The sequence below is a fragment of the Camelus bactrianus genome, chromosome 9 (assembly GCF_048773025.1).
Source record: "Camelus bactrianus isolate YW-2024 breed Bactrian camel chromosome 9, ASM4877302v1, whole genome shotgun sequence".
NCBI lineage: Eukaryota > Metazoa > Chordata > Mammalia > Artiodactyla > Camelidae > Camelus > Camelus bactrianus.
Window position 1 is genome coordinate 15003651 of NC_133547.1, and position 26294 is coordinate 15029944.

Here is a 26294-nt window from a genome sequence, read left to right on the forward strand (position 1 = left end):
GTCAAAGTTTATTAAAACAAAAATTTTAAAAAAAGAAAAGAAAGAAAAAGAAGAAAAAAAACCACCACCCTGAATTCAGTCTTACTAGTCAAGGTCCTAATTCCACCTGAGCTTCTGGCCCCATCATCCAGCTCTTTTACACATACACAGCCTTACACTTTTCCAACAAGTGTTTATTATTAGTTAAGCCATGATTCAGGATCCCAGGGTGGGGATCACTATGTAGCCGGGTCTACCTTTACCACCCCAGGGAGAAGGACGGAGGACAGAGGTGGGGTGGAGTCAGTTCAGATCTTCCCAGGAAACGTGCCATCGGCCCGGCGTTCGTCCCAGGTCGTCACCTGTAGAAACACAGCCAGTGTTACTCCCTTCTCCCGTGGGGAAACCAGGCGGACAGACTTCTTTGTCTCCCTCACTTTGCCCACCTGTTCGGTCAACAAGTAACCCCAGTACCTGCTCTGTGCCAGGACTGGTAACTGTTCCAGGAGCTGGAGAACCAGTAGAGACCCAGAAGGACAAGAATCACTGTTCTGAATGAGCTGACATGAGCTGACCCACAGTGGGGACAGGAGGTGGGGGAGGGAGGAGGAGTAAGAGGCAGACTCAGTGCAGAGCTGTCCATGGGGAAAGGTAGAGCTTTGAGCGTATGACGGTGTCCTGCTTTAGAAGCCCCGGAGTCAACATTCAATGATGTTTGTCAGAATGGTAGAAAGAAGGACTACTAGGCAGCTGGGGAAAAAATGAGGCTGATCTATGCCCCAGCATGAATGGATCGCTAAGATACACAGTCAAGTGCAAAAAGGTCCAAACCGGATACAGTGTGATCCTACTATTGCTCACAGATGTATGCATATATATAAAAATGATGGAAAGGCCCGTACCAAACTGCAACACTCCCCAGAGGTAACACTCTGCAACTTGTAGACCTTCCTACAGGTGGTTAGAAGCATATTCATCTTTACACACTCACACATTCACATTCATATGCTATGTATTAGAGGAAGTGGATAAATGCACGGATAAGGAAGACTGACTCTGAATCCCTGTTCCATCACTTCCTAGCTGTGTGACCTTGGGCAAATTACTCAACCTTTCAAGGCCCCGGTTTCCAATTCTGCAAAATGAGAATACTGATAACAGTACCTACATCACCCCCTTTTTTAGCATGTTTGCCCTTATATGACATAAAGCACTTATGAAGTAGCTGGTCCACAGTAAATGTGCCTGTTTTATTTACAAACACACACCACACATCACACGTTCTCTATATACAGATTAGGCCATGCTATACAGACTGTCCTGCAACTTGCTTTTCCCACAAGTCTTAGAGCTCTTTCTGTATTCTGCCACACAGATCAAGATAAATACACTATCATTTATCAAACTTGGGTTATTTCTGAATGTTCCCCATTACAAACAACTCTGCAATGGGCATCCCTGTACACAAACATTTTTGTAGGATGTGTAGATGTGAAATTGCCACATCTAGAGTATGAATCTTTTCATTTTGAAAGATCCTCCCTCAGGACTGACCTCAGAAGTGACTAGACCAATTTACAGAACCACCAATACTCAGCACTATTATCCCCACCCCCACTCCTTTTAAATTAAAGGATCAGACTGCTCTGATCCTTTGGCAAATTAGTCTTTGCCCAGTAATCCCAATTCATAGAAGGGAAACTAAAGAAACCATTCAAACAGAGGGCAAACAAAACATTTCCTGCAATGGAATTGTACACCGCAGTATCATTTACAATAATGAAAAAAGACTTGGTGTTGGGAAAACTGGACAGCAGCATGCAAATCAATGAAGCTAGAGCACTCCCTTACACCATACACAAAAATAAACTCAAAATGGATCAAAGACTTAAACATAAAACAAGATACAGTAAACCTAGAAGACAATATAGGCAAAACATTATCTCACATACATCTCAAAAATGTTCTCCTAGGGCAGTCTACCCAAGCAATAGAAATAAAAGCAAGAATAAACAAATGGGACCTAGTTAAACTTACAAGCTTCTGCACAGCAAAGGAAACCATAAGTAAAACAAAACAACAATCTACAGAATGGGAGAAAATTTTTGCAAATGAAACTGACAAAGGCTTAATCTCCAGAATATATAAGCAGCTCATATGACTTAATAAGAAAAAAACAAAACCTATCCAAAAATGGGCAGAAGACCTAAACAAGCAATTCTCCAAGGAAGAAATACAAATGATCAATAGGCACATGAAAAAATGCTCAATATCACTAATTATCAGAGAAATGCAAATCAAAACTACAATGAGGTATCACCTCACACCAGTCAGAATGGCCATCATTCAAAAGTCCACAAATGACAAATGCTGGAGAGGCTGTGGAGAAAAGGGAACCCTCCTACACTGCTGGTGGGAATGCAGTTTGGTGCAGCCATGTGGAAAACAGTATGGAGATTCCTCAAAAGACTAGGCATAGACTTACCATATGACCCAGGAATCCTGCTCCTGGGCATATATCCAGAAGGAACCCTACTTCAGGATGACACCTGCACCCCAATGTCCACAGCAGCACTATTTACAATAGCAAATACATGGAAACAGCCTAAATGTCCATCAACAGATGAATGGATAAAGAAGATGTGGTATATTTATACAATGGAATATTATTCAGCCATAAAAACAGACATAACGCCATTTGCAGCAACATGGATGCTCCTGGAGAATGTCATTCTAAGTGAAGTAAGCCAGAAAGAGAAAGAAAAATACCATATGAGATCGCTCATATGTGGAATCTAAAAAACCCCACAAAACATAAATACAAAACAGAAACAGACTCACAGACACAGAATACAAACTTGTGGTTGCCAAGGGGGTGGGGAGTGGGAAGAGACAGATTGGGATTTCAAAATGTAGAATAGATAAACAAGATTATACTGTATAGCACAGGGAAATATATACAAGATCTTGTGGTGGCTTACAGCAAAAAAAAATGTGACAATGAATATATGTATGTTCATGTATAACTGAAAAATTGTGCTCTACACTGGAATTTGACACAACATTGTAAAATGACTATTACTCAATAAAAAAAAGTTAAAAAAATAAATAAAATAATGAAAAAAGACTGAGTTCAGCTAAAGGGAAAAGGGATATTTTTTAACTATTAAAGACAACAGCTACCCAATAACTGAGCAGGTTGTACTGATGTGAAAACAGGTACACAATGCAAGCAAGAAAAAAAAAGCCATGGCAAAACAGCACCTAGAATATGATCCCTATCTACACATAAATAGATATAAATACACACACACACGGGCCCACAGAATAGGAAGTGGAAGATTTACACCAAATTACTAAGGGACATTAACTTTGGACTCAGAAGGGAATGACTGAGGAGTTTTTCACTTTCTACATTATATAAATCCTTCATTTTGAAGATTTACAAAAAGCCACCATGTTTCTCATGGAGAAACTGAAGATTTTTTTAAATTGGAAAATAAAAGATGACTGGAAAAAATGTTTTAAATGTTCATATAGGAAAAGCACTGAACTCCCACCCCTACCCTTGCTAAAATACACACACCGGGATCAGAGACTAATTCTGAAAAATACATAGACGAAACTGACACAACATTGTAAACCAACTCTGCTTCGATTAAAAAAAAATACACAGGAAACATCTGGAAGATTTTACAATATTATCAGCCAGGTCAGGAGGATAAGGAATAATTTCCTGTGCCTTCTTCTATTTCTTAAGTTTCTGTGAAGTGGTTATATTGCTTAAAAAACAAAAACAATAACAAAACACTTATTTTTATTTCATGAAATTTCTGGAATAAAGAAGCCAGGGCTGCTGGGTATAAAGAGTGGGATCACATCCAGCCCTAAGAAGGCAGACACAGCGCGCACCTGATGGGAGGAACCACACAACCTGATGCTCCAGGTAAGGGTGGGCACAGGTCCCAGAAGCATGCTTCCTGGCACACTGTCCAGCAGGCACCTAATGCAGGCGCTGAGGCTGGAGACGGGATGTTATGGGATCACAACGTCGTGTTATCCAAGACCACCCAGGAACAAGGTGAAATGCTGGGAGGGCAGAGGGGACTCAAAAACATACGAGTGTGGTCAAAGAGGTGGGAGGAAAACTGAGCAAGCCAAGGATGAGTGCATTAAAGTAATCTGTTCTCAAGAAGTAAGCCCTGAAGATGTACATCAAAGATGCTTAAAATACTGAAAAATTAGAACAGAATCTCCATCAAAAGAGAGATAAGTAAAAGCATTGATAAATTAAAACAAATGAAGCAGATCTATACGCACTGTCATAAAAAATGGGGGCTCTAAGACACACTGATAAGTCAAAGGAAGTCACGGAACAGACTATATAGTGTGATCTATCCATAAAGGGAAAAGTTCCACAGGCTTATGCATGGAAAATATATATAGAGAAAAAGGAATCTGTTAACAGTAGTTACCTCGGGGGAGAGGGATTGGCGAGCACAGTGGACTTCTACTTTTTTCCTGTCTGCACACATTAGTTTTGTTTTTCAAAACCAGCACTATTACTTTTGTAATAGCATCATATCTTGATTTTAAGACACTTTTTTTTCATTTTAACATCTCTGAAATTAGCATGCTTGTCACATTCATTCCCGGCATTAAAAAAAAGGATTAAAACATCTCTCAGTGTTTCTTATTGTCAACGGGGTCTTTGGATGAAATAGATTTACTATTAAACATAAGTTTTTTTTTTAAACTTTCTTTTGGTGGCGGGAGGTAATTAGGTTGGTTTCTTTATTTTTTTGTTTAGAGGAGGTACGGGGGATTCAACCCAGGACCTCGTGCATGCTAAGCATACACTCTACTGCTTGAGCTATACCCTCCTAACCTGTAAGTTCTTTATTTAAAAAAGAGGGTATAGCAGAGAATATTGAACAGTAACATGTCTGATCAGATCAGGCCTAAAAGGACTGCCTTAACACAACACTATTTTTGAGAGCTGCACACTGAAGTAGGTAAGGGTGAAATGACATGTCTGGGATTTGCTTCAGAATACTTCAGAAAAGGAAAGAAACAAACAAAAGGGCTAGATTGAGGAAATGTGGAAAAATCTTGAGACTATTCAGTTTGGGTGATGGGGATATTTGGACATGCTCATATGAGAAAAGTACAGGATTCCCAAAGACGGTGATCCCCACAGGGACAGGTAGAGCGCCTGGGTGAGCCGATCTCGTTTCCTTGGCTGAGAGCCCTGCCTGGTTGAGAATATCGGTAAAAGGAGGAAAGAGAGGCAATTCTAAGAAGAAAAGGCCGTATCCACATCCAGTGATGCCCCATCCTCCCTCTGCCTCTCACAGAGGAGCTCCCACCAAGTCACCACACTCCCCTCTGCAAAGACGCCACCCCAGCATCCCAAGGGCCCCAGGAGGAGGCACATACCCAGGATATGGGGCAGAGGGACTTGTACACACGCTGGTACCATTCGCACACGGAGACATCCCCCCCTTTAGCAGTCATTGCCTTCTCACAGCGGTGGAAGTCTGTGAAGAAAGGGAAGCAGGTCAGCCCAGACCAAGGGCTAGAACACATTTTTGATCAAAACTCACAGAAATACTTTTAATACACAACTAATTACACACACACACCCCCCTCAATTTTCACAAAGAAAACATCCCCTTACAAGCGTAATACTAAAAAGGGCTAGACAAACCTCACTAACCTGATTTTGCAACCCCTAAAGAACTACTGTTCAATGGGAAATTCTGGGGTCAGAAACGGTAAGGCAACATGAGAGGCATGTGTGGGGATTATGGAAGTCCAGAACCAGGGCAAGGGAAGGGGAAGATGGTCTTGATGCTAAGATGCTGGGCATACACCCGAGAAAGAAAAGCATTATTCACATGGACATCAAATTACATTTATAAGGATGTTTATAGCAGCGTCATTTGTAAGAGTCCCAAACAGCATGGACCAATCTTCAAAACTGTTAAATGCAGAAATCCAAACACAAAGGAACACATACAGTATTAATAAAGTTCACAAAGAGGCAAACCTAAAAGCGGTGATAAAACCAAAATGTAATTGCTGTAAGTCTGTGGGGTTACACCTCTGGTTGGGAGAGTAGAGTGTCGTTTTCAAGACAGGGCATAGAGTAGGCAGGAGAGCTCAGGGTGCTGGCAGGATCTAATTTTCTTCCCAGATTATAGTTAACAAGGAGGATTCACTTTAGAATTATATATTTAGTTGTATGTACTTCCTGTATGTGCATTAGATTCCATACACACACACACACATCTTGAAAAAAAAAAATCATTGTGGGAACCAAAGTTTGCGACTCTGGCCCAGACCTTGAATACAGCTGGTATAGAGGGGCATGGGCCCTACAAGGTAGGACATCCAGGATGAAAGAGAAGAGGCCTGGGATGCACATCCCCTAGGAGGAAGCAAGAGGTGAAAGACTTGAGGTGTGGGACCAGGGGAAGGTCAACACTGCCCCTGCCCCATGCCCCGCTCACCCAGGTAGTTCTGCCAGCAGTTCCTGGTCTGGTTCTGGTTGGGGAAGCGGCTGTCAAAAGGGGCAGTCTGGTAGTTCTTGATTTTGATCTTGATGTCTTCTGCCATAGTGCTGACTCCTGGAGGCAAAGACAGTGGCTGTTGGTAGGCGTCCTAGGGGGCCTGGGCATGGAGATGTCAGGCCACCCAGGCCCAGCGGAGGCCTGACACAGAAGAATGGGCTGGGTGTGCACAAGCCACCACTCCTTCCCTTTCAACATACTGACACAGAGGAGAAGGGGAGGGCAAATCCACTTTAAGTGTGGAAGTCACAGCAGGGTGTGTGTGTGTGTGAGGGGTCAACTCCTTGGTAAAATCAGGCCTTATTTGTCCCAACATGACCCTAGCTGACATTCACTGAGTGCTTACTACAGGCCAGGCACTATTCTACACACTTCATTCCTACAGCCACTCTAAAAGGCAAGAACTATTAGTAACAGTTTCAGACAAGAGACAGGGTGTTTAAGTGACTTCCCAAGGTCATAGAGCACACATGGGGTGGAGCTGCACTCGATCACTGACATAATTACACTGCAGAGGTCCCTAATCTCTTTTGGTGCCAAGAACTCCTCAGGGGTCTAACGAACCCTTTCTCAGAATATGTTTAAATGCATTTAAAAGCTGCATAGGATCACAAAGAAAACCAATTATAGGTAGCTGAAGATTTACTAATCACCACAATTTTGAAATAATCATGAGTGCAAAAGGTATTTTGTGACATCTGCAACCATAATGTGATATAAGATGACCAGCAATTTTGACTGGTGACAAAGTCACTGATGATGCAAACACTACTAGGGCTGCTGCCTCCATTCCTACTGAAGGAACTGTTACATTTCAATTAGAGAGATTAGTAAACATCCAGGTGTAAATTTTCCTCCATCAAGCACTAGTACCCCTTGAATTCTATGATTCTGTGGACCCAGGGTTAAAAACTGCTATAATCTCTCTTATGGGGTGACACGCTGTTTTTGCTGGGGAATCTAAAAGAAACTGCCTCTATTTCAGATTATTCGACGAGTCGCGGGGTTACATAGAGGTGAGCAGACCAGTGATCCAAGGTAATGATAGGGATCGGGGGCACCAAAGTAGAGTCTTTCGGGGAGCGGAGAAATGTGGAACACCAGCCGCTGGGACACAGATGCAATCGGCATCGTTGTTTTGCAAGCGATCTACACCCATTATCCGGGAGTGAGGGTGGATCGGGGATGATCCCGCGGGCCTTCCGACGTCCAAGGCAGAGGAGGGGCCAGACAACAGGAAGCCAGGCTGTGCCTAGGACAGCCGCCGGGAGGACACCTGCGGCCTGGTGATTGAGAGCACTGCAGTCCAAACTACCGAGTCCAAATCCTAGTCGCTGGCTAAACTGCTTAACATCTGAGCCTCAGCTGCCTCCTTGTCAAAAGGGATAATCACTTGCCCTACCTCAGATGTAAAGGCTAGAGGGAGGATTAAATGAATTAATATTAACCGTCTAGAATATTAATGGCATTGAGGAAGAAGTATAATCATTAGCTACGATTACTAACTGTACAGGACCTCAGTGCCCCGGGAGGCCGGCCACTGCCGGCCAGAAACCTCACCTCGTTCTCCGGGAAGCAAGGGTCGGGCTCCTCAGTCCCCCAGGCTGGGGTTACAGGCCCCCGAGCCCTCGAAACTCACCTAAAGACGCCCCCGAAGCGGCTGGAAGCTCAATGTGACCCTCAGCAAAGACGCCAGAGCCGGACCGGAAGCGGAATTAAGACCGGCCGGAAGCGGGGCGAGGCGGCATATAAGGGAGTCTTCCGTGCGGCTAGAGCGCCGGCCCCCGAAGCCGTTCAGGCCACGCCCATGCGTGCGACCTCTGACCTCCTATTGGCCCAATCGCGAGCTTGCAAGGCACTTGGAATTGCTCCTAGCTGTGGCTGTTTCTAGCTGTGGACGCCGCTTGGTTACATGTTCTTGTCAACTCCGTGTCTCTACCAGGAGAAAGGGGTTCTGGGTCTTGGGGCTGGCTCGAGAGTAGGCCTGGGGAAAATATCCCAGCGGAAATAGTCATGCAGGACTTATTCATTGAACGCTTACCCTGTGCGAATGTTGTTGAATGAGTGAATAAAGGGGGCTTCTGGGATCTGAAAGAGGGAGTTATAGAAGAACTGCTTTCATCTCTCTCCTTAGTCTGGCCTTCAAAGCTTCCCACATACTGTGTTGGGTGCATTGTGCAGGCCTAACTGGTTCGGGGTCCTCTTACACATCCTGTGTTCATCAGCATTGTAATTATTTGTGGAACTACCTGTTTACATGCCTGCATTCACCCCCCCCCCCCTTTAATGAGATCTTCCTAAAGCCCAAATCTCTTCCCTGTTTAAACCCCTCTCTGGCTCCCCTGTGCGCTCCGGACAAGGCCAGGCCCTTACTATGGCCCACACATCCTTTGTGAACTGATCCATGGTCCCCTCTCCAGCCATACTGATATTTTAGTTCATTGAACAGTGCTGTGAGATCTACCTCCAGGCCTTTGTTTATGCTGTTTCTTCTGACTATAACATTCTTTGCCTACCTGATTTCTCAAATCAGCTATTTCCTTCTCCAGGAAGTTTTCCTTGACCCATTCCCCCACCCCCAGCCTAGGGCAGATCTCTCCTTTTGGGCCTCCTGGACTCCCTGGAGTTTCCCCATCCCAGCTCTGACCACTCTTGGCTGGCCCTGTCTCGTGATGGGTCTGTCTCCCCACTGGACTGTGAACTCCCTAAGGGCAGGGTGCAAGGTTGTCTTGGTCACTGCTGAATCCCCAGCATTACCCGCAGGAGGACCACTCAGCAGGTTCTGAGTAGACGCGGAGTAGGCTATCCTTGGGGGTCTGAATTCTATGGCCCCCAACTTGGAGTGGGGAAACAGAGGAGGTGGTTTTGCGGGGCAAGCACTAGGTCTAATTCCTTGATGATCCCTAGCACAGGGAGGGCATATAGTAAGACCTTTTTGGAGTCTGAGGCCTCCCTTCAAGGGGACGCAGTAGGTAGTTTGGAAAGTTAGTTACTGGGTCTGATTCCTGTACAAGTCCCAGTACAGGGCAGGCACACGGTAGGCAGGTCCTATGGGGTCTGAGGTTGATTCTTCTGCGTGTCCCATCACACAGTGAGCACACAGTAGTTTCCCTAAGGATCGGGGTCTGTTTCGCTCACGGTGCGTCTAGGGATCACACAGGTTGGCTAGGGGGCGATGTGGGGTGTTGGTGGTGCGCACAGGCTGTCTAGTGGATCTAGGCAATATCAGTGGGAAGGATGTCAGCACGCACAACGAGGCTTGACGGATTATTTTTATTGGGTCGCTGCTCCCTGCCCGCCCCCCATGCGGTCAGGATAGGCTAGGCCAGGCACGCGGCCCCCAAAGCGGTACGTGTACTTGCGCCGCCCGCTCTTGCGCACGATGTCACGCCGGTAGTAGTAGCGAAGGCCTCGGCTCAGCTTCTCGTAATTCATGCCGGGCTTCCTCTTGCGCTCGCCCCACAGCCGCGCCACCTAGGGCGGAAGCCCGGCTTAGTCCGAGAGGGTGGGAGGGGACGGGGCTAGACAATGGGCGGGTGGGGCGGGGTTCTGGTACAATCCACACAGGGGTTAGGCCTGGCGGAACCGAAATAAAATGGGAGCGAGGCTGGGGGCGGGGCCTAGGTCTGTGCTAAGCAGAGCGAATGGGCAGGGCTAAGTGAAACAGGAGGAGACCAGGGAGGGATTTGGCCAGCCTGGGAAGCTGCCCCACCTCTTTGGGATCGCACAGTTGGAACTCGCGGCTGTTGCCGGTCCAGCGGATGCAGCTGCTACGCGCCCCGTCGTGGAGCAGCTCAAGGAGAAACTGCCACAGCTGAATGGGACCTGCAGGAGGCAGGTGAACATTCAGGTTTCCTGGCCCCAGACCATGTCGCTTGGATGACCTAGGAGTCCGGATCTCCCTCTCCATATAAGGGACCCAAGAGTTGGCCTCGGGGACCCAGGCATCCGGACCCTCATCTCTTTTTTCTCACAAAATCCAGGAGCTTACGTCCTCATCCCTAGCTCCCTGGAAGACAAGGAGTGTCAATTCTCTCCCTCAAGACTCAGGAGTGAGGGCCACTGCCCCCTCCTCTCTGGAGCGCTTGCGTATCTAAGCCCAGTTTGCTGGGTCCCACCCCCTTAGGCGCCTAGGCCCCGCCTCACTAGACTCTGGCTTCGCTCTCCAAAATCTCGCGGGCCTCACCTCTGTGGTTACTTTTCGGATAACGAGCCGAGGTCGCGCTGTCCGACTGCTGGCTCGTTTCGGAGGATGCTGTGAGAGCTGAATTCTGGTACCCTTTCGAAAAGGTGGTGCAATCCGTTGGCAGCCCCGAGTCCCAGGAGGTGGTATAGTCCGAGCCCGCGGGCCCGCCCCACGAAATGGTAGAGTCGGCGCGCGGTCCTCCTCCCAGGCCCTTGCCCCAGTAGGTGGGGCCGTCGGGGCCCAGAGAACAGTTCCAGCTGGTGGAGCTGGCGGCGACCTGGGCTCGCGACCAAGAGTTGGCACCCCCCGTGGAGGTGGCGCAGTTCTGGCCAGCTGCCCCTTCAGAGCCAGCCAAGGGGGCGGGGCCCAGGGCCTGGGAGACGGGGCTCCAAGGGACCGAGCTGGTGTTCGCCAGGTCTGTCCAGTCTCCCGACCACGTAAGAGCCTGAGGGGCGGGCTCTGTGAGGAGGAACGGACCCCAAGTGAGAGGAGCCCAGATGTCGGGATCCCCGGCCCCCTTGGGGATTCTGGGAGTCGCAGCTCTCAGCTCTGGCTCCTGGGGCTCCCAGGCTCCCGTATCTAGGTCATGCCACCTGGAGTTCACAGGCGTCCCCCGTCCTAGCCCCGTGACCCCTCAAAGATCGGGGAGTCTAAACCTCTAGTCACAGTGGGGGACCCCGGTCCCCTCCACACCCCGCCTCTCCGCACACACTCACCCGCCCCGCATGGAGCTTCTGGGTACGGTAATGCGGAGGCCCAGTTCGGCTGTGGGAGCCCTGCGGGGTATAAGGACGTAGCTGAGTTTAGGGAAGGGTGTGAGCAATGACTAGAGACTCCACTCAGCCTCTCACCCAGTGGTCTTTATTTGTCGGGGGCTGAGAGTTGTTACCCCCAGCCACTACTCACTCAGACCTGGGACTCAGGACCCTGGTCCCCTCCTCCTTCAGCTTCAGGAATTCAAGCCCACACCACTCTCCCCATTCGACCCCAGGAATCCAGGTACGCCCCCTTGCTCCCTCAGACAGCGGAGCCCAGCCTCTCACCTTCTTCCCCAGCACTCAGGGGCCCCAGCCCACAGCCACCTTTCCAGTCTGTCTCTGCTGTCAGCGTGTCCCCTTGGAGTGCCAGTTCAGGGAAATAGAAGTCGAGTTCAGCTTCTGCAGGCAATAAGATTAGAGCCCCGTCAGGGTCGGTGGAGGCTGCCACATGGGTACCCTCCCCACACACATTGTCTCAGCCCCAGCAGCCTACCCAGCCCTGACAGCCTGTGCCCCAGGGGCACTTCCTGTGGTGATGCTTCATCCCAGTTCCACAAATCCATGGATGCCTGTTGTGAATATTCTGGGGGGGGGGGAGGGCACAGGGTGAGCTGGTGACACTTAGGACCCTGGAGTCTGGGTCCCATCCCTTGCTTCCCTCAGAAGGAGTCCAGGCTTCTGCTCCCTCCTTCCCCAGGACCCTGGAATCTTGGCTTCCAGTGTCCTTTTCTCTCAGACCAGGAATCCAGGCCCCCAGACACCCAGTCCCCACTTAATGGCTCACCTCTGGCAGGTCCCTCTGCCCCCAGCCAGGGGTCTCAGCCCCATTTCATACCATGCACACCCTCCCCTGGGGGCCTGAGCAGGGGGAAATTTTCCAAGACGTCAGAGCTTGGGGTCACAGCTGGGGTCGAGTTGCAAGACCAAGGCGGGACCAATCTATTCCCCCCGCCCCACCCCCTCCAGGGATGGCCACTGGCCTCCCTGGTAGCTGGGGCTGTCCTGCTGCAGGGGTGGCTTGTACTTGGACAGGAGCTTGGGGAACAGTGGGCTGGGTGAGACCTAGGGGTGCAGAGGGATGTTTCCGGGGTGACTGGGGTGGGGCAGGGGGTTTGGTGGACAGGTTCTCTGTCTTGGGGGCTTGATCCTGCGACATGGGGGATGGTGGGGGAGAAAGGCCTGGGGTCAGCTGGGCTGCGCCAGGCTTATCTGCAACAGGAAGGGGGATTTCCGGCCAGACCCTTGGTTGACTGACGTCACAAACCACAGGGGGCCTGCGGGGGATATGGTGGGGGTAGGTCGATCTGGGATCCTTGACCAGGCCCAGTTCTCCCCTTCTGAGGGCTTTGAGGAGGAAGTTCTGGGGCTGCTTCCGAGGGCTGTAACATCACAATATAAATGATAACAATAGTAATAGTAGCTAACATATATTGGGTGCTCATTGCATGCCATCAACTGTGCCATGGGCCTTTGTTTAATCCTCCTGTGTGGTAGGTACTAGTTTTATCCCTATATTATGAAAGGGGAAATTGATGAGGGCTTCCTCCCACTTTTCTTCATGTCCAGAATACACGCCCTTCCATGCTATAATAGTTTGGGATACATGGGAAAATTTGAGTATAGCTGAATATGATATAGAATAAGTCATTTTCTTAGATGTGCTAATGGTGTTATGATATGACAGCTATCTCTATAAGGAAATGAACACTGAGATATTTTGGGGTGAAGTGTTATGATGTCTGTAACTTGTTTCAAATGATTCAGAAAGAAAAAACAAGCCATGTATACATGGATCATATACATATGCATATGCAACATTTGGGACACACTTATTCTAAAAAATTGTTTGTTGTTTATCCTAAGTTCACATTTAAGTAGGTGCCCTGTAATTTTGTTTCCTAAATCTGGCAACCCTAAACCCAGGTAGCTTGGCTTCAGAGTCGGTGCTTGTACCCATCCTGCTATATTAATAAGTAAATATTTACCATTAAAAATAACCTCTTTAATATGGGCACATTCCAATATTCACCTAGCTTGATCACCAACCACTTGCCATTCTGGGGGTAGGAGGAGTTGGGGTGTGGGCCCTGCTTTTTTTTTTTTAATGGTTAATTTAATTTTTTAATTGAAGTATAGTTGGCTTACAGAGTTATGTTAATTTCTGGTGTACAGCATAGTGATTCAGTGATATATATGTATATGTATATGTATATGTATGTGTATGTGTATGTGTATATGTATATGTATATGTATATGTGTGTGTATATATATATTCCTTTTCATTATAGGCTGGCCACTGCTTTTCTGTCCATGTCACACGAGGGAGACAGGGCCTCAAGAGGGAGAGCCACTTACTAGGTCACACCATGGCTGGTTGGGGGGTGGTACTGGGATTGGAACCAGTGTTAGGTGAACCACGGAGCCCTCATGCATCACTGGTACCTCCATCCATCTAACCCAGGGGTCTGAAAGGAGTCCTGACGTGCTTTGCCCCACCAGGCCCAGGACCTCCTCTTCCTGAAGCTGGTCTCTCTCCTGTCTGTATGTGTCTGTCTCTCCATGTCTCTCTGCCTGGGGTTGGTGTCCCTGGCCCTGGGTCTCTGTTGTACTAGGCCAGACAACAAGGCCTTGTTACCCAGTCTCTCCTGATGTCTCAGTCCCTCCCAATCTGTCTTTGTGTTCCTCTCTCTAGCTCTGTATGTTTCCATCTCCTTCCCTCTCTGTTTTCTCCCCATCTTCCTTGCCATTGACTGCCTCTGGCCCACAGTTCTCATCTCTTCCTTTCTGCCTCCCTCCCCATCTCCGTCTCTGCTCGCTACATCCCCTCCATCTGTCTCTCAACCCCGTGATTGATCTCTCTCTCTCCCCTCAGGACTGAAATGCACACATAGAAAACCCTTCTTTCTGGAATCATTCCTCTTCCTTGCCCACAGTGAACAGAAGGGAGTCAGGAGTAGGGAGGGCTAGTGATGTGGTGGGGGGTAGGGTTTGAGGGTTCTGGGGCTGGGTGGTCCAGCCCAAGTGGCAGAAGCCTGAAGGACACTTCCTGCCATCGAAGGGAGGCCCTCAGCCCTCTAACCAGACTGGAAAATGTGACGTCAGAGGAGGCAGTAAGGGAGGAAGACAGGAACAGAGGAAATCTGACACCTCTCCTGGGTGACTGGCTTCCCTGAGGGGCCTGGGCATTGTTTCTTCCCTCCCCCACAATCCCCTTCCCAAACCAGGGTTCTGATGGCTATGCCCCTGGGAGACCCTCATCCCCTCCCCATGCCTGAACCATACCATCTTCCTCCTCTGCCCGGTCCTTGCTCCAGCCTCCTTCTAGGACCTGAGCCCACAACATGGGAGTCTCAAGAGCTTTTTGTAAAGTGCAAATCTGTGTTGGCCTGCTTGAACTTTGTCTCAGCTTCTGGTGAGAACTTTGTCTCTGCTGCCTTCAAGGTAAAGTCTGAGCACTTAGTTTGGCATTCAACATCCTGCATGGATACTTGTTCAGACAGGCAGAGACAAGCTTGGAGCTGGGAAAAAAAGTGAGGGAGAGACTCACAGATACAGAGAGAGAGAATAGAGACTCAGAGAGAGGCAGACACTTAGAAACAAGAAACAGAGGGGCACTCAGAGAAACAGGGAAAGAGACACAAACAGACACAGAGCAAGACAAGTCAGCTGGGTTTTGGTAGAGTGAAGAAACTGGAAGAGTCTCAGCAAGCAGAGGGTGAGAACTGCAGAGACTAGGAGGGTAAACAGCAAGAGAATGAGACAGTCTCAGAATTGGCCAGTTCCTTTAAGAAGCCCACCGTGACTCCCTCCCTGGGCTCCCCCATCCCAACCCCAACCACTCTGGACTCTCACTGTGCGGCAACAGGCTTCTTACCCCTGGACCATGAGCTTGGAGGGAACAGGGCCCATTCCCTGTTTACGTCATCATGTCCCCAGCACTGTCCAGACCTGCGGTGAGAGTTTGCTGAATGGACAAAAGCCTGGAAAGCTGTGAGCTCTGGGAGGTCAGGGCCCCTACCTTGGTACCGAGAACACAAGCTGGAGTCAGAAGATCACAGGTCTGAGCCTTGGCTTGGCTTTGCCAGAGCCTCCACTTCTTTCTCTGTGGAGCGGCTGCAATCAACATACACTTAAGAGCTCATGCGGCAGGGACCGAAAAATGCCATCTTCATGTTTGTCTGCATAAACTTTCAAGGCTCCCCACTACTCCCAGGTGGGGGATGCTAAGCCCTGCTCCCCAAAGAGTGCATCTAAGCCCAGCCAGGGATGGAAATGAACGTAAATTTATTGAAACTGGTTTTGGGGGAGGATGGGTGGGTGGATAGTTGAGGGTTTTCCAAAGAACTGCAGGGAGAAGCCAGCGCCCGGCCAGGTGGAAGCGGGTGCCCGGCCACCGACCCTATCTCAGGCCCAATTTCTTCTTCTCCTTCTGCTTCTTGCGAACCACGTCCAGGTTTCGGTCCTTCCACATGCTCTTGCGCAGCTTGATGGGGCGTGAGCCCACATATTTTCCTGGGGGAATGGAAGGTTCAAGGTCAGGCTTGGGGTCAGGCTCAGACCAGATGCCTACCATGCCCAGGGACCCTCGGGGAGGCCTCACTCACCATTCATCTCACGCATGGCACGCACGTAGTCGCTGGGGTCCTTAAAGCTGACAAAGCCATAGCCCTTGGTCTTGCCCGTGCGCTTGTCACGGATCACCTTAGCCTTAAGGAAGGATGGGAAGCGGCTGAAGGCTCGTGCCAAGATGTCATCGTTCACCTCATTGCCCAGATCCCCACAGAAGATCCGGAAGTCATCTGGGATTGGGAGAGAGGAGGTCAGAGGATGCAGATGTCTGGCCCAGTGCCTGCCTTATTTAAATAGCCCCACCTTCTCAGGAGGCATCCCTCAAGCCCTCCTCCCTCTGTATCCCCAGTGGTCTCTGCCTGGGGCCCCCTTAGTTGTAACAGCCAAAGCCTGTAAAGTATTTACCGGGTACGAGGCTCTCTGCTAAGCACCCATAAGGTTTTACACATCTGGCACTTCCAACAACCCTTTACATCAAAAACAGAGATCTAGTCACCTGCCCAAAGTTAATCAGGAAGCGGCAGAGCTGGGATAAGAACTCAGGCATCTGGCTCCAGAGTCCTCACTGCACCCATTCCCATGGGTCCTAACTTCGTCATCCCAGCCCTGGCCTGTCTTCAGAGCCCTTAGCATCCTTTACTTTCCTGAACACCTCCCTATGGATATCCCCTGGGTCTCAGATACCCACTGGCTCCCATAATGGCACCCCGGTACCACAGACTTCATCAGCTCTGCTTCCTCTGCAAAGCCCACTCTAATCCCCCTTTGAGTTCCTGAAAACTGAACACACTGCCCGATTCTTCTCCAAGGCCAACCTCAGTTGCCACTCCTGGACATATCCCCTGGGCTGGGCCTGAGCCTCAACCACATGTGCTCAAGCCTAAAGAATCCCTTCCCCCATGAGCACACACTATTATTATCCCCTTGTTGGAGATGAGGAAAATGAGGCTTGAAGGGCTAAGTGACTTGCCCAAGGTTACAGAACTAGGGTCTACAGCCTGCACTGGCCATATTTGGGCTGATGTTGCCAGGGCTCTGGCCTGGGGTGGACAGACAGTCCCAGGAAAAGAGGCAGAAGTCAAAGACTAGGGTGGGAGGTAGGCCCCTTTCCTTGGCTACCACTGTGGCTGGTCCACAGCTTCTGTGGTGATTAAGGACACTCTTTGAGAACAAGTTTGGCCACCCCAGGTGGAAATAATTTGACAAACTCAGAGGGTAGAAACTTCTACAAACCAACTGGCCTGAACACTTCAAAAAACTTATACACAGGACAAAGCAGTAGGAGGGAGACAATTCTCATTAAAAGATAATGGAATGACATAAAACTGGTTCGGGGAAAAACAGCTGTAATAAGACTGGGGACAACTGGGAAAATCTGAATATAAACAGAATATGAGATACCACAGAATTATTGTTAATTTTCTTAGATGTGTTAATGGTGTAATGATATGAAAGAAAATATCACTTAGATGAATACTGAGGTATTTAGAAGTGAAGTGATAAGTTCACTTATAATTTGCTTCAAATGGTTGAACAAAGACCCAAAAAAAGATACATGAAAGGATAAAGTGAATACAGCAAGATGTTATTTGCTGAATCCAGTTGTTCACTGTGCAATTCAGTATTTAAAAATTTTCATAAAAAGTTACGAGGAAAAAAATTCTCTTCCACCTTTAGCAAGCCAGGCCCCTGATGAATAAAACAGAGGCCAGAAGGTCCTGGGCACCAGTCCTCTCCACTGAGTCCTGTACAGTGGCTGGGTGAGGGCCTGCCCCCGCAGAGCCACAGTCCAGCCCTCCACGAGGTGCCTGGCCTTCACCTTCCTTTAGCTGAGCAGCGCAGGACCCTGCACTTGAGCCCACATACCTGCATCCCACTCCAGCAGGCTGGGGTCCTCCCAGCTGCTCCCAGCTGCAGTGCGAATGCAGCGTTTCAATTTCTCTGGCTTCCCTTTCTTCTTGTCCTCACCCAGAGGCTCTGGGACCTGCAGGGAAAGGGATGGGGTGCAAAGGGCTTGATGTTGGAGTCTCCTGGACTGATCTGCCTGCTTCAGGCTTTCCCACTTTGCTCTGCCCCATGGCCCTCCTGCCTCCATGGATAGAAGACGACATGTGTTTCTGTGTGAGGAAACCCATGGACTCCTCTCTGCCCAACCAGCCTTTTCTGTCTCTGCACTGCTCTACTCCCTGCTTACCTCAAGAGCCATGAGACCAGGGGGTGGCTCAGGTCGTGGGGGCCGGGGTCTCGGTCGCAGGGACAGGAGCTCAGGAATGCGCAGTGGAGGCAGCAGGCCTCGCACAACTTCCAGCGGGAGGGGCAGGGGCTCGGGCTCAGGCAAAGGCATGGCGAGGGCCAGTGGTAGGCTGGGCCCAATGACTGCAGGGCCAGCTGGGGTGCCTCCTGCCCCCACAGCCACTGCTGCGCTAGCCTCCTCCAGCCCAGCTGCCGCTGCCACCACAGCTTCTTCTTTCTCTTTCAGGCCCAACCCCAGGCCTAGGCCCAGCTCTCGGGGTGTTGCTGGCTCTTCCTGTAGACGAAAGGAGGGCATGAAGGGGGCCAGGTCACAGGCTAAGACCTTACTTCCATCCCCATCCCGTATAAGAGCAAAACCCTGGGGGCCTGAGAGCAGGCAAGAGACACCTAGACAGACAAGGGAGTCTCTAGTTAGAGATGGACACAGGGATAGTTCAAAGGAAAAAACAGATATACAGAGAGAGATATACACCTATAACTTGTGTTTCTCTCTTTAATTTCCCTACAAAAGAAAAAAACAAAGCAAAAACACAGAAAGATTTGGCCACAGAAACAGGGAAAGACAGAGACAAAGTCAGAGAGCGAGAAGGCAGAGATACAAAAAACCAGGGGAAGAGGCAGAGACACAAAAAACCAGGGGAGAAGGCAGACTTGGTAGACATAGCCCAGCAGGCCAGGATTGAGGGTCTCCCTGCCCACTGCACCTCTGACCCTCAGCTGCCTGTCCGCACTCACCAGAGGAGGCCTCAGAGCAGCCATTGAGCTCAGGGGGGGCCCCGGGGCCCGAGCCATTGGTGGCAGCATCATAGGTGGTCCAGGGGGCCCAGGCAGAGGGGGGCCCACCAGGGCCTGGTGAGGGGGCCGCAGGGCCATAGGGCGGGGTCCACCTGCTGCAGAAGAAAGAGCAGAATCTGTCAGGGTGTTAGTGGGGGAGTTGGAGGGCTTGGGGGGAGTTATATGGCAGGGATGATGACCCTGGCCCCCTCACCTGCTCTCTGTAGCACGTGAGGGATGAAGGCTGGACGCAGGATAGGGGCCCTCTGGGGGGCCACAGCTGTGGGAAAGATAGATGGGGGTGTGTGTCATGGGGGACTGGGGCACTTGGGGCAAGGTGTTTGCCTGTGAGTACTCTCAGCATCCAAGAAGTCCTGAAGAAGAGTCAGGGGAGCCTTCTGGGAGATGCAGGGGTCTTTTCACTTGTTCATTCAGTAAAAATTTACCAATACTGATCTCCTCTGGGCCTGGACCTGTCCAGGGCAATGCCAGGGACACATCTAAAGCCCAAGGGCTCTTTGCGAGCTCCTGGTCCAGAGTAGGAGGGAACAGACCCATCACAAGACAGTGACAGCCAGAGAGATCAGGGCGGGGATTGGGTAAAGCCCAGGCAGGGTGATCTGAGGCTGGAGGGGGAAGCCTGGGAAGCAGTAGGAACCCAGAAGAGCCCCAGGACCTAGCCAGGGGGACCATAGAGGCCTTCCTGGAGAAAGGGACCTGCCAGCTGAGACCCAAAGGATCAGGAAGAGTTGGTCAGGAAAAGAGTAAGTGGGAATATTACTGGCAAGTAGAACATTTTGAGATAGAAAATTTTCCCCCTTCAGTTTAATGCAATTGTAATAGAGCAAGTCAGGAGCTGGAAAGCATCATAAGAGAATGGTCAAGTCAGTAGGCATCCAAGCAGAGTCTAGTTGGCTGAGCTGTGGATGTCCTCCAGAGGGCACTGGGGAGCCACAGCAGGGCTGGAAGCTGGGGAGTGTGACTAGGTCAGATTTGCATTTTGACTAAAACCTTACTAAAGTGAGGAGGAGGGTACAGCTCAAGTAGTAGAGCTCATGCTTAGCATGCACGAGGTCCTGGGTTCAATCCCCAGTACCTCTTCCAAAAATAAAACAAGCAAACCCAATTACCTCCTCCTCAAAAAAACAAGAACAAAAAACCCCTTACTGAAGTATAAGATGTATTAAACCATCTCAGATAGCAGATTAAAAAGTGTAACAGGATTTAAGTAACCCAATTAACAAGTTTGATCCAATAGAGATTATACTAGAACTTTACAGAATGCATATCCTTTTCATACACATAAGGAAGTAATGTCACAAAAACTGACCGTGTGTATAAAGGTTATCTCAACAACAAAAAGTAAGAATGAACTATGGAGAGGATATTTTAGTTTGATTTTGGTTTACAGCAATATGGGGGGCTCCCGGGGAGGAAATGGAGATCTCTCTCTGAAAGGGACCAGGTGATGTAGGGTCTTGACAGCCAGGGGAGGGGCATAGGTGCTTGTCTGTTCATCCCATCAACAGAGAGCATGTAATTCTCACTAGGTGGCAGGCCCCAAGACTTTAGCCTCTCACAGAGCTTATATTTTAGAGAAAGCAAAAGATGATAACCATAATAAAGAAGCAAATTGTAAAGCTTGTTACAAAGTATTAAGTGCTGTGAAGAAACATAGCAAAGGTGGGGATTAGGAGTGACAGTAAGGGGGCTGGTTTGCAATGATCAAGTGCAGCCTTATTAAGGCCAAACTGACTAAGTACACAATCAAGTTGGTGCTTTAGAAAGATGATACCAAGGTGGGGATGAAGTGGAGAGGGTGAAGTAGTTGAAACAAGAGTGCTTAGTTAAACGTGGGATTCCTTGGCCCCAGACCTACCTGCTCGCCGCAGGAACATGGCTTCTCGAGCTTCTGGACTGTCCAGGTGACTCCGATCACCAGGGCCAAAGCCAACTGTTGGGAGGGGGAGATGAGAATGGTGGGAGAAGAGTCCCAGACATCCCTTTTCACCACCCTGCCTAATCCCCTGATTCCGACCCCACTGCTCCTTACCTGGGCCTACAAAAGGTGGGCCACCCACCATGGGAGGAACCACTGTGGCTGCAGCAGCTGCCCGGGCCTCCAGAGTCTGTTGGACCTGTTGGGGAGGAGGTTGAGGTGAGGGGCCTGACTCAGTGCCCACAAGCTGCCCTGGCTGGCTCACCCTGGGAGGCCAAAGGTTTCATTCTTTGCACTGTGTTGGGCTATCTGTCAACTTTAGGTCTAGGTCTTAGCTAAATGTCACTTTTCAGGGAGGCTTTTGGGATCACACTAGCTAAAGCTGTCCTCAGCCCCTCCCAGCTACAACTTCTCTCATCACCCTGTTGTGTCTCCCCCAAAGCATTCAGCACTATCTGAAATTATGTCCAGCTTGTCCTCCGTATCTCCCGTGTGACCATCCTGGTCCAAGCCACTGTCTCTTGCCGAGAGTGTTATGGTAGCCTCTTCTTCAGTCTCCTTGATTCTTCCCTTGCCCCCTATAGTTTGTTTTCCAAACAGAGAGCGACCCTGTTTATATCTAAGTTGGATCATATCACCCCTCTGCTCAAAATCCTTAAAAAAAAAAAATATCAGAGTAAAAACCAAGGTCCTTATGGTGGCCCACAAGGCTCTACTAGATGCGTCTCTATCACCTCTCTGTCTTCATCCGCCCACCCTTTCCCTTGCTCACTCTGCTCCAGCCACACTATTCCCCCTGCTGTTCCTTGAACATGTCAAATATGCATCTATCTTGTAGCCTTTGCACTGGCAGTTCTCTCTGCTGGGAATGCCTTCCCCCAGATACCTGCATGGTTCCCTCCCTCATGCCTTTGATTGATTGATCTTTTGACATATACTTGGTTTACAATACTGTGTTAGTTTCAGGTGTACAGCAAAGTGACTCAGTTATACACATATATATATTTCAAATTCTTTTTCATTATAGCTTATTACAAGATATTAATATAGTTCTATTACCTATACAGTAGGTACTTGTCATTTATCTATTTTCTTTATAGGATCTGTTAATCTCATACTCCTAATTTGTCCCTCCCCCTCCTTCCCCTTTGGTAACCATAAGTTTGTCTTCTATGTCTGTGAGTCTGTTTCTGTTTTGTAAATAAACTCATTTGCATTATTTTTTAGATTCCACATATAAGTGATATCATATAATATTGTTCTTTCTCCGTCTGACTTACTTCATTCAGTATAATCTCTGGGTCCATCCATGTTGCTGCAAATGGTTAAGATTTCATTCTTTTTTATGGCCGAGTAATATTCCATTATACATATACATAATGGAATTTTATACACACATACAGCACATCTTCTTTCTTCAGTCATCTGCTGATGGACACTTAAGTTGCTTCAATGCTTGGCCATTGTAAACAGTGCTGCTACGAACACTGGGGTGCATGCATCTTTTCAAATTAGAGTTTTCGTCTTTTCTGAATATATGCCCAGGAGTGGGACTGCTGGATCATATGGTAACTCTATTTTTACTTATTTAAGGAGCCGCCATACTGTTTTCCATAGTGTATCATACCCTTTATATCTTTGCTTAGATAGGCCTCCCTGAAAGGCCTTTCCTGATGGGGCTGAAAAACCTGTCCTTCCTTCTCTACTTTGATTCTGTCTCTCTGTAGTAAAATGTAAATTCTAAAAAACATAGTGATTATTTTTCTCTGTTTCATTCTCTGCTATATGCCTAGTGCCTAGAATAGTGCCTAATGCAGAGATGGCGCCCAATAATTATGTGTTGAGAAAGTGAGCAAGTTTCATTTACTTGCTTTCTTTTTAGTAGTGTCTCTCTCCACTAGTCATATATATAGTTAGGTATGGAGTACTTGAATGTGACTAATGAAGCTGAGTAACTATTTAACTTTAATATAAATTTTAAATAGATACAGGACAATTCCATCATTGCAGAAGGTTCTACTGGACAAGATGATCTAAAATATAAACTCCCAAAGGGCAGAAATATTGTTCTTCTTAGTCATTACTGTGTCCTCAATGCCTGGCACATAAAATATTTGTCATGCTAATTAATCAACAAGCCAACATGTCAATGGCTCTCTGTATAGAAACACTGTGTTGGAAACATCGTGCTCTTATATGCCTTAGTTCAGCCGTACCTGTTGGTATGTGTTGGTCGCGATAATTGGGCGGATCACTGGTGCTGCTGGGACTTGCATCGCTTCTACCGTGGGGACTGTGGGCACCGCAGGCACAGCAGCTGGGATTCCGGTTACCGGAGCCCCCAGAACTTCTTGCTCAAACCTGGGGGAGCAGGACAGACACCACAGCTCAGGACCCTGCACCAGTTCTTGAACGCTGGGTATATCGCGACAGGGCCGTCACCCCTGCCAACCTCTCCTTCTTACTCCCGCCCTCACAATCCCGAAAGTCCCATTTCCCCAAAATAGAGACATATGTAGGGGCCTATAGTGGCCTGAAGGCTCCAGGGCTCGATGGCTCTAGCTCGGGGACGGCTTTTATCGAGCCCTGTCGCGGGCCTTACAGGGCCATCTCCGCCTCCATCTCCTTCAAGCGTTCCTCGCCGCTCTTGCCCGGGATGCCGGCGCCAGGGCCTGGGACCACAGGTCCTCCTGCCCCCGGGAGTCCCGGGGCTGGCCCTGCCCCGGCCATCGCTGCTGCCGTCGCTGTCGCTGCTACTACCGCCTCAGTCAGTGGCCTCCGCCGGTTCCGCTGTGTACTCTGTGGCTTCGTCAGGGGGGGCGCCCGCGGATGACGTATCAGCGAAAGCGACGGGCGCCGGTACTTGACTTCATACGCCAATGAAGCTCGCCTTTGGAGTGAGGGCCAATGAGAACCTGGCCACACCCAGAGGGCCCGCCCCAAGGAGGTATATAGGCCAATCAGAGTTCCGGAAAAACGAGTCAAGGGAAGAACCCGGTCTCTGAAAGTGCAGCCAAGAGAGATGGCCAGGCCTTCATGGAGGAATACAAGCTGAGGGGAGGGCTGTGTAGTCAGTTGGCCCTGTCCGTAAGTGGTAACTGGGCCTTTGAGAACTCACGAAAGTTCAAAGATCCCTTCCGTCCCACCGCTAGACCCATTCCGGAAGTTTTAAAACATACGGAAATCCACATCATCCCAGGACAAGGCGAGGCTGGAGACAGCTGGGGGCAGTGGGTTCCTACTCTGAGGTAGACAGACATGCTACAGTGAGTCCCAGAAAAACCAGGGACATGATGTGGAAAGTTCAGAGGAGGCGCCTGATTCAAGCTTTCTGAAGGAGGTGACATCTGAAGAGTTTGTTAGATGAAAATGAGAGATGTTCTGGGTAGGAGGATTAGTTCATGCAAAGGCTGAGAGAATAGTCAAATGTGTCAACCCTGAAGCTAACGTGTGTAGGTTTTGTCTCTGCGTGCTTTCTTGGGACACAGCTGGCCTCTTTTTTTTTTTTTTTTTTTTTGGTCCTCAAAATGTTTTATTGTGAGTATTTTAAAAAATACACAACAGTAGAGCGAATAATATAAGAAACATCCATATATCTCTCAGCAGTTACTAATATTTTACCCTTCTTGATTCGTCTGTACTTCTTTTTATTTTTTTGCTGGAGTATGTAAAAACAAATTCCAGATAGCAGTCAGTTCACCCATAATTGCTTCATGTCTAACAGATAAGGAGTATTTTAAAAAAAATTTCCAAAAACAAAAACCAAAAACACTACACCCCTAGCATTTTCACACCCAAGAAAATTTCTTAGTAACATTCAACACTCAGACTATGTTCAATTTTCCCTGCTTCAAAATGTCTTTATACAATAGTTTTGTAAAATCAGGATCCAAATAACGTCCACACGTTGCATTTGGTTGGTTGGTCTTTTTTTTTTTTTTTTCTCTCTCTCTCTCTTTCTTATTTTTATTGTTTTCTTTGGCTTCTTGAAGTCTGTTTGAATCAGCATAAATGAATGCTCCATTAAAGCATTGTTGGTGTTGACTGAAATAAAATGCACAGCCTTCGGTGGACATTTCTGAGGACTTGAACTCCTTCGAGCCTGGGATGACAGCCTCTCAGATCGTTCTGAGAGACTGCTCCAAAGAGGTAGGGGAGGAACCAGGATATATAAGAGTTTTACAACAAAAATCAGTCAGTCAGAACATTAAAGATTACTGTAAAAGAAAACCAGACATCTCAAGTTAAAGGATGTAGCATTTTCTATATATGGGAAGGAGCAAACGTCTGGGCTCATTGAAATCATTCCTTTGACAAGCACCTAGCTATCTAGGGCCAGTATCCTGTCCTTTCACATTCTGAGTCCCCTCAGAGTGCACCATTGTGGGTGGCTTTGGACCAGGCTGCCTAAGCGCTTGTCTGTACCCTGAACTTACTGTGGGAGGTGGTGGCAGTGGCTGGTGACTTGATGGCTTCAGCATTCTTTGTTTACTGATATGGCTTACAGTATTTTTTGTTCACATTGGGCTTTGTTTTTTTTTTTAAATTTCTTTAATGTTTTTCTTTTTTTTTTATTTTGGGTTTTTAGAAAAATTTTTTAATTTGTTCACATTGGTTTTGAGTACTAGTCATGTATTTTGTAGAATGTTCCTCATTTGGGATCTGTCAGATGTTTTTCTAATCATTAGGCTGGGGTTTATGTTTTTTGGCGGGGGAAAGGCCATACAGGTAAAGTGCAGTTCTTATCATGAGTACATACTATCAACAGAATTATTATTAGTGTTAACTTTGATCTCCTATGGTAGCACTTGCCAGATTTCTCTACTATAAAGTTACTTTTAAAAAAATTATTTTTGCTATTTACTTTTTTAAAAATTCGTATTTTTTAATTGAATTGTAGTCAATTTACAATGTTAGTTTTAGGAGTACAGTAAAGTGATTCAGTTATATTTATACACACACACATATATATTCTTTTTTCAGATTCTTTTCCATTATAGGTTATTACAAGATATTGAATCTATTTCCCTGTTCTATACAGTAGATCCTTGTTTATCTATTTATATATAGTAGTGTGCATATGTTAATCCCAGACTAATTTATCTCCCCCACTTTCCCCTTTGGTAACCATAAGTTTGTTTTCTATGTCTGTGAGTCTGTTTTGTAAATAAGTTCATTTGTATCATTTTTAAAGACTCCACATATAAGTGAAATCATATGTTGTTTCTCTTTCTCTCTCTGACTTAACTTCCCTTAGTATG

At 48.0% G+C, this 26294-nt stretch overlaps 3 protein-coding genes across 6 annotated transcripts; all 3 read right to left on the reverse strand.

Annotated features, from left to right (window-relative positions):
- Window positions 1–152: 152 nt before the first annotated feature.
- On the reverse strand, window positions 153–8351 carry COX6B1 (cytochrome c oxidase subunit 6B1). Of its 2 annotated transcripts, none has more exons than XM_010950099.3 (4): window positions 8194–8351; window positions 6495–6611; window positions 5419–5519; window positions 153–341 (listed from the first exon to the last, which is right to left on the reverse strand). In XM_010950099.3, exons 2-4 carry the CDS (start codon window positions 6598–6600, stop codon window positions 288–290), a joined length of 261 nt encoding a protein of 86 aa, XP_010948401.2. In that variant the 5' UTR covers window positions 6601–6611; window positions 8194–8351; the 3' UTR covers window positions 153–287. The 2 variants fall into 2 exon arrangements, with proteins under 2 accessions (XP_010948401.2, XP_045368880.1); XM_045512924.2 differs by having other exon boundaries at window positions 8115–8243.
- A 1462-nt stretch (window positions 8352–9813) lies between these two features.
- Window positions 9814–12076, reverse strand: ETV2 (ETS variant transcription factor 2). The gene is given in 6 exon segments (XM_074371218.1): window positions 9814–10028; window positions 10267–10379; window positions 10741–11199; window positions 11457–11516; window positions 11784–11940; window positions 11942–12076. Coding segments are annotated over 6 exon segments (1110 nt in total). The 5' UTR covers window positions 12062–12076; the 3' UTR covers window positions 9814–9827.
- Window positions 12077–15765: 3689 nt separating this feature from the next.
- Window positions 15766–23875, reverse strand: RBM42 (RNA binding motif protein 42). 3 transcript variants are annotated; one of them, XM_010950097.3, is made up of 10 exons: window positions 23636–23875; window positions 23250–23394; window positions 21148–21232; window positions 20974–21048; window positions 19309–19374; window positions 19056–19231; window positions 18262–18594; window positions 17934–18051; window positions 16103–16297; window positions 15766–16010 (listed from the first exon to the last, which is right to left on the reverse strand). In XM_010950097.3, exons 1-10 carry the CDS (start codon window positions 23761–23763, stop codon window positions 15898–15900), a joined length of 1434 nt encoding a protein of 477 aa, XP_010948399.1. In that variant the 5' UTR covers window positions 23764–23875; the 3' UTR covers window positions 15766–15897. The 3 variants fall into 3 exon arrangements, with proteins under 3 accessions (XP_010948399.1, XP_045368851.1, XP_010948400.1); XM_045512895.2 differs by lacking the exon at window positions 19309–19374; XM_010950098.3 differs by lacking the exon at window positions 19309–19374 and having other exon boundaries at window positions 19056–19210; window positions 23636–23874.
- Window positions 23876–26294: the final 2419 nt, after the last annotated feature.

Coding starts and splice junctions, on each gene's coding strand:
- COX6B1 (XM_010950099.3), bottom strand. CDS start 6,600: ATGGCAGAAGACATCAAGATCAAAATCAAGAACTACCAGACTGCCCCT. Junction 5,520..6,494: donor CTGCTGGCAGAACTACCTGG/GTGAGCGGGGCA, acceptor CTTTCTTCACAG/ACTTCCACCGCTGTGAGAAG. Junction 342..5,418: donor CCCTCTGCCCCATATCCTGG/GTATGTGCCTCC, acceptor GTGTTTCTACAG/GTGACGACCTGGGACGAACG.
- RBM42 (XM_010950097.3), bottom strand. CDS start 23,763: ATGGCCGGGGCAGGGCCAGCCCCGGGACTCCCGGGGGCAGGAGGACCT. Junction 19,232..19,308: donor TCACGTGCTACAGAGAGCAG/GTGAGGGGGCCA, acceptor ACACCCTGACAG/ATTCTGCTCTTTCTTCTGCA. Junction 18,052..18,261: donor CTGGTCTCATGGCTCTTGAG/GTAAGCAGGGAG, acceptor CTTTCCCTGCAG/GTCCCAGAGCCTCTGGGTGA.